We start from the raw sequence: 10,695 nt of genomic DNA, 5'->3' as shown, positions 1-10,695 counted from the left end.
TCTGTTCTGCCTGGTGCAGGATCCCGAGCACCTGGGACTGTTCTTGGCACAAAACAGCCCTTTTGATGGATATTTGTGAAGAAAACACCAAGAGGGGATCTCTGTTTCTTGAGACCCAAATAACCTCAGAGCAAACGGAGCAGAGGGAGACGGAAGGCAGCAGGTGTTTCTGGCTGCCTGGTCATTCAGTGAGTGGGAGACACACAGTCCACCTCTCCTTGGATACTTTATTTCTGGGACCAAACGTGGGTCAGAGCTGCAGAGAAGGGATGCACTCTGTGCCGGGAGAAGGAAGTGCCGTGGAGACTGAGGTGCAGCTCACACTTTGGTCATTTGAAGAACTGCCTGCAGAGAGACAGGGTCAGTCTGCTGTCAGAGAAGGGGGTCCCTGACTCCGGGGAACTCAAGGGGCTGGAGAGATGAACAACCCCAACATCTTCAGGAAGGAGCAGGGGTCTGGAAGGAGAGTCAGGGTCTCTGCAGGACCCTTGCAGGGGGATGAGTGGTCACCAGAATACCAGCTCCGCTGGTGACTCAGGAGTTGGCGTTGATGGTGTTCTCAATCCACCTGGTGAAGCGGCAGAGGTTGGTGTAGACGCCAGGTTTGTTGGGCTGGCCACAGGGAAAGTCTCCCCAGGATACGAGGCCCTGCAGGGTACTATTGCAGACCACGGGCCCCCCGGAATCACCCTGTGGAGAAGGAAGGGGGGCACAGAAAGTCAGAGATGTAAGTGGAGGGAGGGAGACACACGGACGGAGAAGGGCCAGGGCAGCAAGAGAGACACAGAGGTGGAAAAGTAGAGCGAGGCAGAGACACCAACCAGGACAGAGGGAGACGCAGGTGAAGAGAGGCGGAATGTCAGTGTTCTGGCCCCAGCCTGCCTCCGGAGGCCCTGTCTGGCCCTCTCTGTCTCCCTCACTGCCTGCCTCTCTCTTTCTCCCTCTCTGTCCCCTCGAGCCTTCACATACCACGTTTCTCCTGTTGGACACTTCTTGACATCCAACTGTCTTGTACTCATAATTGACTTGTGCAGAGATGCCTTTTTCTAACCCTGGGTGAGATCTCCTCAACCTGGGCACCACTGACCTGGGGCCAGACGGTTCTTTTGCGATGGGGTCTGTTCCGTGCGTTGTACATGTTGAGCGGCATCCTCGGGCTCTACCCACTGGATGCCAGTAACCCCCTTCCTCCCCCAGGGCACAGCTGTGACAACCAGAATAATCTCCAGGCATTGCTATATATCCCCTGGCGGTGGAGGGGGACAGAGAGACCCCCTTTGAGACCCGCTTCCCTGGGATTAATTTGGGCTGCTTGCACTTAATTCGTCATAGCTCCCTGTGATTCCCCCCCGTAATAATCCTTACTAGTCATTACTGTCATTTCTTATTTATGTTTACACGAAATAGAGTTATAAAGAAACCTAGGACCTGGCTTCTTTCCCCATTAGCAGACACTGTTTCAAGGCAAGAGTCCGGCTGCCTGGACCTCGACATTTCAACTTTCTTGTGTTTTAATTTCTCTCGTAATTTTTTGTTTCATATCCCTGCACAGCTTTTTCGGAGAGGCAGTTAACTGCTCTGAGTCTTGGCTTCCTGCCTGTACAATAGACCTAATAATAATGGTTAAATGAGTTAATGAGCTGATGTACCTGACCACTTTAAACAGTGTTTGGCAATTTGTTAGCTGCTATTATTATACTATTAGTATCATTAGCATTGTTATTAGTTCTCACTTTGTGTGGCCACAGCCAGACCCCACATACTGATATGAAAAAGCCATGTGGGGTCTTACCCCCTTTCCCCCCCAAAAAAAGGTATAAAGCTCAGCTACAGAAAGGCTAAGTGGTTTAAAATGCTGGCATTTGAATTAGATGTGTTTTCTTCTCATAAAAATCCCCTCACCCATCCCTCCATCCAGATGTGTGTGTTGCCGGTGTTAAGTGGTGACAGAGATGAAATTAGGAGGCCTGAGAAATGGTGTCCTGGTCAGGGTCGTTCAATTTTGTGGGGAGATTTATGCCGTCATCAGAATGGGCCTGGAATGCCGTCTGAGCCCATGCCTGACTAAACACCAAGTCTTACTGAAGTGTGCTGTTTAAAAGAAAACCAGGGTCCCCAAACGGAGTCATTTTTGCTAAGCCACATCACCAAACCTATTTGCAATTTCAGCCTCCCCCAAAAATCTAGTCTCAACTGGGTCAGGAAATTCCTGACCAGCACTAGGAAGGAAATCAGCATGGCTGAGACCCTCTGCTCCTCCCGAAGGGAAGGTGACCTTGCCCAAAATAATCCTTTCCATTTGTTAATTGTCCCATCCCATTTCTACCTATAAAATCCTTCCATTCTGTGCAGTTCCTTGAAGCTCCCTGCTACTTGCTAGATGGGATGCTGCCCCATTCATGCATGAATCAATGAATAAAGACAGCTAGATGTTTAAAATTTACTCAGTTGAATTTGTGTTGTTCAACACTTCATCCAGCCAATGGGGAGCTTGTTAATTTACATCCCTCTTGGGCCTGAATACTGGGAAGGGTCCTGATTGCTGTAACTGTTTAATTTCTGTCATCCTCAATAGATACAACTTCCATGAGAACATTCTGGAGAGGCTCTGCATTGGGGATCAAGAAACATTTGTTGAACATTGGCCCCCACCCAACTCTTCAAATGCAACTTCTACTGTCCCCCAGTATTTGAGTCAGTCAAACTCCTCCCTGCCTCAGGGCCTTTGCATGTGTTCTTCTTTCCCTTAACCTTTGCACAGCTGGTTACTTTAGTATTATTCAGTCTCTGCTCCCATGCCACCTTTTCAAGTAGGCCCTCCCAACCACCCTGTTAAATATTGCCCCCATCACTTGCTTTCACAAAACTGTGCTAATTTCCTGCATGGCCCTTACCACTCTTTGAAATTACCCAATTTATGCAGTTTCTTGGCTACAGGGTATTGGGGTTGTTTACCTTTTTGCTCCTACATCCCTTCCAACAACTTTGTAACCAATTCTCTGTATTAAATATTCTCTTTTTTTCAAATATCTGGCAAGGGTTTCTGTTTACCTTCATGACATTTTACTAGCATTTGTTGGAAAGCTTGCCCACGACAGATTATGTGGGAACAAAACACTTCACGGCCACCTTCCCAAAATTTACCAAAATCAACAGACAGGTTATGATGTCTGTTAGATGAAGACTGCACCTTTAGATGCGACCTCTTTATGCAGTACACAACCTGCCCAACCATACAGAACAGTCTTGACTTCTCTCTCTACACCTGTGCTGCCTAATACAGTAGCCCGCAAGCACATGGGGCTGCTGAGCACTTGCAATATGGCTAGCTCAAATTGAGATATGCTGTCCATGTAAAAATACACAGTGGCTTTCCAAGACTTACTATGAAAATAAAATATTTTATTCATAATTGGTGTTTAATAGTAATTACATTAGAGATGATGGTATTTGGGATACAGGGGATTAAATAGACTATAGTATTAAAACAGGTCATTTCAACAAATCCTACCATTTGCAACAACATGGATGGAGCTAGAGGGTATTATGCTCAGTGAAATAAGCCAGGCGGAGAAAGACAAGTACCAAATGATTTCACTCATATGTGGAGTATAAGAACAAAAGAAAACTGAAGGAACAGAACAGCAGCAGAAGCACAGAACCCAAGAATGGACTAATAGTTACCAAAGGGAAAGGGACTGGGGAGGACGGGTGGGAAGGGAGGGATAAGGGCAGGGAAAAAGAAAGGGGGCCTTACGATTAGCATGTATAATGTTGGGGGGGCACGGGGAGGGCCGTGCAACACAGAGAAGACAAGTAGTGATTCTACAGCATCTTACTACGCAGATGGACAGTGACTGTAATGGGGTGTGTGTGGGGGGGACTTGGTGAAGGGGGGAGTCTAGTAACCATAATGTTCTTCATGTAATTGTAGATTAATGATAATAAAAAAATATATGTTAATCATAGAATGAATTGCAAAGATTATTCCCTGCACCTCTGAGAATATTTTGGTATAGTAAATGAAGAATCACACTTTCTATACTCAAGACATTTATATTATGACTAGGTTAGCTCATGAAGGTGAGGACTTTAATAATTATATGCTATATTGAATGAGTTTGTCAAAAATGTTTCTCTTTGTGAGTCAAATAAATAAATAAATAAATAAATAAATAAATAAATAAATAAAACAGGTCATTTCACCTGTTGCTTTTCTACATTTTTACATGTAGTTACTAGAAAATTTTAAATTACATGTACTGCTCCCATCATATCTCTGAGCAGTACTGCTCCAGAATATGAGCTCCGTGAGGGCAGGGGTCCCCATTGATCTGGCCGTTGCTAGGTCACCAGCGCTTAGCAAGGTTCCAGGATACCCAGTTGGCACTCCGTGTGTGCATGCTGAATGAATGGAGAGGTTTCAAGCCTTACCTGGCAGGAGTCTCTGCCCTTCTTGTCACCAGCACAGAACATACTGGCATCTATCTGTCTCGGATAGGCCTTCCTGCACCTGTCGTCACTTAGCACAGTGATGTTCAAGCACTGGAGGACACTGGGGAAGTTCACTGTAAAACAAAGACATGCAGGGCAGGGCCACTGTGAGCCACGGAGAAAGACAGGAAGGCACTGCGCTCTGCGGCAGAAAGGAGGAGGAAGCAGACGTGAGTGGGCGTCAAGGGACCTGGACACTCACCCTGGGGGCTGCTGGTCGTTCCCCAGCCAGATACCAAGCAGCTGCTCCCAGGAGAAGGGCAATGTGAGGAGATGCTGATGGGCCTAACAGCCCTAGTTATACGGGCCTTTTTGTCCAGCTTGATGAGCATGAGGTCATTGGAGTGGCCAGGGTAGGTGTAGCCAGGGTAGGGGATGGATTTGATCCCCCGGAACAGCTGCTGCCCATACTCATAGTTGGATGACTGGGAATAGCGGCCAAGGCGAACTCTGAAAAATCTGAGGGAGACGGCGCGGAGCACCACCGACCCTGACCCCTATGCCCGCATCCAACGGCAGCTCCGCCCCACCCATCTTGGGGGGATCCCTCACCCTAAGCCTTTCCCCAGAAACCACCAGCATATGCACCCCCACCGCAGATCTAACCATCTCCAGCCTCAAGTCTCCAACCATCCCCAGCCTCACCTGTAACTCTGATCCCAACCCCATCCTCAATCCTACATCTATTCCCAGTCCCAACCCCTCTCAACTCCCTCCTTATCTCCCTCCTTATCTCCACCCAGCCCAATCTCCACCCAGCTGCAATACTAGGGCCAATCCGAATTCCATCCCACCGTCCCAAATCATTCGTACAGGCACCCCAGCCCCAAGCCCCCTTCATCTCCGCCCCAGCTCTGAAGCCGAGACGCATCACACCATCGTTCTGGACCATTCATTCACACATGCATCCCTAGCCCCGCACCCACCCATCGCTATCTCCCTGCCCCTCTTCCCCAGCCACGCCCTTAATCCAACAGCCCCCCAACCCCGTACCTCCCCTCGGCCCTCCTTCCCAACCCCGCCGGTCTGCGTGTCCCTCCGCGGGGTCCCGCGCGCCCCGGAGCCCCACTCACGGCTTCCGGCAGTGCGCCGCGGTGAGCACCCACTGCGGCCGCACCAGCACCGCCCCGCAGTACAGCTGGCTGGGCCGCTGCAGCAACTCTCCCTGCCACGGCTCCGAGTGCAGCTCGCAGTCGGTGCCGTTCACGATGCGGCTGCTGCTGCCCTCCGAATCGCCGTCCGTCTCGCCGTCCGCCCCGCCGTCCTCCCCGGCCCCAGATTCAAGGTCCCGGCTGCTCCTGGAACGCCCGGCGGTGGAAGGGTGGTCGCAGGAAACATCCTTTGCAAGAACGGGCTCTGGGGGGCAGATGTGAGCCGGTCGTAGGCTCAGGAGGCGGGAATAGCCAGAGGAGGGCTGAGCCCCGGGGGCGCGAGGCTGAGGGGAGGGGCCGGAGAACAGGTGTGGAACCGCAGAGGGTGGAGGGAGGCCGAGAAGTCAGAGGACAGAGTTACCGCCCGAGCCTGGACTCTGCCTCGAACTCAGGATTCGGGGCAGCAGCTAGAGCTGAGTGGGCGGGATCAGGGAGGGTGAAAACTGGACCACCTCGGGGGCAGGGCCAAGGTTTCAGGGGGTGGAGCCTACGGACGGCCCGCGGACCAGGGCTTTAGGCTTAAGAAGCCGGGTCAGGCCTCAGTGTACGGGGTGCGGGCTGCAGGCAGCAGAGCCTGAGGTGCGGGAGCAGAGCCGAGGCCTGGGTCACGTGGAGAGGCCGAGTCTGCAAAGAGCCCTGGGACTGTGGGAAAGGATGTGGAGCTTGGGCTCTAAGGAGCTGCAGACAAGACCGCAGGAGGAGTCCGGCCAAAAGAGGGGGAGCCACAGAGGCGGTGCCTGACAGGGAAGGCGGGCACGACCCAAAGGGACCCTGACTAGATAAGGTCTGGTCCAGGGATGCGGTTGAGGAAAGGAGCGGAGTCAAGCTCAGGGGCGGAGCAAGAACTGTGAGCACCGGGAAAGCGCTGACTTTGGGGGTCCCATGGTGAGAGAGAGCACGGCTGTTTTCCTGAATTCTCAAACACAGATGTGCCTCCTGAATCCTCCTTTTAATACCCTCTTCCCTACAGACGGCTGCAGATCCCACTCCATCACCGGGCCCAGAGTCTCTTTCACGCCTTCATCTTATTGCTGACGGCCCAGAGGAGCGAAGCCCTTCATTTATGGACACACTCCAAGAAACAGGCACACAACAGCTGTCACAGACAAGCACACACACAGTTACACAGACACACGGCATTTCCACATGAATAGCTACTCCTGCAGTTCCATCTCATGGTGCACACACTGCCCGGAGCACACATTCGGGGGCAGCCTTGCAGGAGCGCTCCCACCCACGCAAAGGGTCTCAGTGACATGCACCCAGGCCACATATGCATAGATGTAGAGATTGTCACCTACCCTTCTGCAAACAGGCATATTGGCCTGGGGATAGAGGATCCGGCATGGCTCAGTGCGAGTCACCCAGCATCTTCCTCCGTAACACTGTCACTGTCTCACAGGGACAGCCGCTTCTGCACACTCAGTCCCTCAAGGCAGGGACAGGAACTGCACGCACACATACAGCCCCCTGCGAACATCCCCAAGGAGCTCAGCCAGCCACGGGGTCACAGTACAGCCACACACAATCTGGCACCCAGCTCCAAGCTCAAAATGACAAATAGCTTTCCACAAGCGCCTAACCACACATTTTCATGGACACCAACACTTTTGTCACAGGCAATCCCTTGACACGGGGATGGGAACCCCAGATAGCTGCAGTCATACATAGAACCAAGTAGCCATACACAACCACACACCCAGTAGCATTTACAGCATGTGTACAAGCACCCACAGGACCCTAAATGCCCACACACCCAGTCACATAATCAATATACAGCCTCAAAGGGGAGTCCCGACTGTCACTGACAGACACACAGTATGGGAAAAGGCACCACACACACACACACACACACACACACACACACACACACACACACACACACACACGGTGGCAATCATAGAGCCACACACAATTGCACGATTGCAATACGGGACACTGTGAGTCACATTCACCCAGCCTGCAGCCATACCCAGTCACACACAGTCCCCCTGTGACAAGCCCTCCAGTGTCACTCAGAGACATGCCCACAATCCCATCCGCAGCCGGCAGGCGCACAGACGGGTTCTGGTTACCTGTCACTCCCAGAATCAGGGCTGCGACCAGGGCGCCGACCATCCACGTCCAGGCGGATCCTGCAGCAGCCATGGCCACTGCACCTGGTGCGGGGAGGACTGAGGGTGGCGTGGCCCAGGTGATCCTGGGAGTCTGTACCCCAGCCGCCTTCCTCCCGACCCCGATTCCCCAGGCAGAGAGCACCAAGAGGCCTGCCCACCCACAGGGAGGAGCCGAGACCCGGGGACTCGGAGGAGCAGGCATCCAGCCCCCCTCCAGTCGGCGCGACCGGAGCCCGACGCTCAGGCCCCTCTCCCTCCTGTCCCTCCCCCAGGCCTCACCGGCAGCGTCCCCCAGGCCGGCAGGTGGCGGGGAACCGATCCGGCTCAGCGCTGACTGCTCGGCCCGCGCAGTCGTGCCGCCGCCTCCCCGGCTGCGGGCACGCGGCCTGGGTTATAACCACCCACTGATCCCCGGGGCGCATTCCCGGGGAATGAGGCGCCCGCCGGGGCTCCGCAATCCCTCCTCCTGCCTCCCCCGCCCCCGCCCCCGGAGCACCCCGCACCCAGTCCCGAGGCCGAGCCCTGCTCCTCCCGCGGGGAGGGGTCGCAGGGGAGCCCCCTCCCCGCCGCGCCGCTCACGCTCTCTCCCTCTCCCGTCCTCGGCGCCTTTCACACTTGCCGCCTCCCCTGCCCCCCACCTTCCCGTCTCTCCATCCTCGCCTGTCTTTTCCCTCTTGGACCCTTTCCCCCCGAATCCCCCGAGTCTCTGTCTTCGTCAGGCGCCCCCCACTGCCCCTTCTCGGGTCTCTCCACTCACCCCCGGGCTTCCCCCCATTCTCTGCTCATCGGGCCTCCCTGTCCCTCCCGCTCTGATTCTCTGTGTCTGTGCATCTTGCCCTTAACCGTGTCTCCACGATTCTCTTGTCTTTTTGATGATTGTGAGTGCTTTCTATGTCAAGCGTATATTGGAATGCTCAAGTTTTCCCCCCTTTACTTCGCTTCTGCTTTATTATTATTATTTTTTATAGGTTTATCAAGGTACAATCGAGGCACAAGAAGCTGCACGTGTTTAACGTGGACAGTTTGATGTGGGGTAGATACCGCACACCCAGCCATCACCACAGTGGAGATGGCCAGCCTCCACCTCACCCCTCAAAGTTTCCCCTGTCCCCTTATGTGTCTCTGGTTCCCCAGGAATCTCTCGACAGCCCCTGGGCCTCTCTTTGTAGCTGTCCTTCCCCAGGATCTTTCTTTTCTCTGTGCTTCTACCCTTCTCAGTCTCTGTGGTTTCCTCTCTGTGTCTCCGCATCGTACTCTCTCTCTCTCTCTCAATCTCTCTCAGTGCCACTGGCTCTAAGTATCTGTGTCTCTCTGTCCCTCTGTCCCTCCGTCTCCCTCGCCCTGCCCTTTAGGCAGAGAAGACTCAGGCCACTTTGCCAAGGAATTCTTCACCCCCTTCTCCCGCCCCTCACCCTGCAGTTGGCACAGGGACCCAGTCCAGGGGCCCCTTTGGCCCTACTGGCACAGTCAGGTGTGGGTGAGAGAGCTGGGCAGGGCAACCTGCTCATAGGGAAGGAGGCCAGGATAGGGATGGGTGGTTCCTGACCCTTTAGGAAATGGGGCACTGGGTGGGTGCCCCAAAAGTGGCTTCTCCCTCCCCAGTCCTGACCCCCCTTCTCCATCCTCACTCTTTTTTCTTGCTGCCCCTGATTCCACATCTGTCTCACTGAGTCTCCAAGTCTCTGTTCCCACAAGGATATAAGAGCTTATTCAACACTCATTCAACACCAATTTACTGAACACCTACTGTGTGCCAGACTGAGCGCTATCTGTGAACCACACGGACACAGGTGCCTGGAGAGGCTGCCATTGTGGAACTCACCTTCCTTGAGGGCAAAAACTGAAATGTATTGCTCACTTCTGTAACCTAGCACCTCTTGAGAGGGAGGTTTTAGAGCTCTTGAGGCAGGTTTCTGCGTACAGGGAAAAAACCCACAACTATTCCCAGGTCTATTTTGATTGTTGCAATTAATATTGCATGCATTAAAGTGAAAAATCCAGAAACGTATTTTTCTTTTAGTATTTTAAGTTGAGCTCACAAGCCTCTTTATTCTAGATAGGTCTTTTTTTTATTATTCTAGAGAGATCTTTATAATAACATTTCATCCCATTTACAAGCTAAGCTAATGAAGCATCTTCTAGCATTTTAAATGACATTTCCAAAAATCACATTGAATCTCTTCTGAGAGTCCTTCAATTTTTAGATAAAGCTCTTGGAGCATTTAACTGACACATCCCCATGTATATTATACTTGTAAAAATGATCAACGTTACATTCTTTCAAATATCCCAGCTCTGGATATAAAATTGATATGACTCTAAATTAAAGATCGCAGACCCATAACCCATTTCAAGTTGAAGTCATAAGGCTGCCCCTAAAACAGGTATAATTCTCTGAGACATATAGCACCTTAAATTCCAAACCTGCAGGATTCTGCTTCAAAAAAAATATTCCTGTTAAGGGCTGGGCCTTTAAACGTTTCCATGCTCAATTTGAAAGCGTAGCAGAATGGAAGACCAATTCCACAGAGCGGAGCAGTTACCACTCCCGACTCTGGTGCTGGCCCCCTGGCATTCAAATTCTGGCTTGGCCGCCTAGTCTCTGGGAGACTATGGATCTTCTCTGCACCTCAGTTTCCCTATCTGTAAACTTGGAACAGTAACGGTACCTAGCTCAGAGGCTCGTTGTGAGAATTAAGTGAATTAAGATATAAAGCCCCTAGAATGGTGCCTGGCAGGTGCTAAGAGTGTTTATTATTATTATTCATTACGGAAGATAAATATCTCTCAATTAACTGCAGTTGATTTTGGCCTGGCCGGTCACAGGTGGTCCCTCCTGGTGAGCCCGGTGCACTTCATGCCTCTGCTTATTGCTCATGACTTCTCTAAGGGTTGGTCAAGGCGGGCCCAGGCTGTGCACATCACTTCAAATT

The 10,695-nt window shown here is 52.1% G+C and overlaps 1 protein-coding gene across 2 annotated transcripts; it reads right to left on the bottom strand.

Moving 5' to 3' along the window:
* Nucleotides 1-207: 207 nt before the first annotated feature.
* LOC108386824 (kallikrein-5) lies at nt 208-8,200 on the bottom strand. 2 transcript variants are annotated; one of them, XM_037026006.2, is made up of 6 exons: nt 8,042-8,200; nt 7,721-7,804; nt 5,568-5,850; nt 4,697-4,953; nt 4,435-4,568; nt 208-690 (listed from the first exon to the last, which is right to left on the bottom strand). In XM_037026006.2, exons 2-6 carry the CDS (start codon nt 7,791-7,793, stop codon nt 535-537), a joined length of 903 nt encoding a protein of 300 aa, XP_036881901.1. In that variant the 5' UTR covers nt 7,794-7,804; nt 8,042-8,200; the 3' UTR covers nt 208-534. The 2 variants fall into 2 exon arrangements, with proteins under 2 accessions (XP_036881901.1, XP_036881902.1); XM_037026007.2 differs by having other exon boundaries at nt 7,721-7,819; nt 8,042-8,177.
* Between the last annotated feature and the right edge of the window lie 2,495 nt (nt 8,201-10,695).

This window comes from Manis javanica, chromosome 17 (assembly GCF_040802235.1).
Source record: "Manis javanica isolate MJ-LG chromosome 17, MJ_LKY, whole genome shotgun sequence".
In the NCBI taxonomy this organism is placed as follows: Eukaryota; Metazoa; Chordata; class Mammalia; order Pholidota; family Manidae; genus Manis; species Manis javanica.
This window is presented reverse-complemented; position numbering and strand designations above follow the sequence as displayed.

Excerpts from the sequence above, each read along its gene's own strand:
- LOC108386824 (XM_037026006.2), bottom strand. The coding sequence starts at position 7,793 with ATGGCTGCTGCAGGATCCGCCTGGACGTGGATGGTCGGCGCCCTGGTC. Across the intron at positions 4,954-5,567 it reads GCGGCGCACTGCCGGAAGCC|ATTTTTCAGAGTTCGCCTTG; the intron begins GTGAGTGGGGCT and ends CGTCTCCCTCAG. Across the intron at positions 4,569-4,696 it reads AACGACCAGCAGCCCCCAGG|TGAACTTCCCCAGTGTCCTC; the intron begins GTGAGTGTCCAG and ends TTTGTTTTACAG.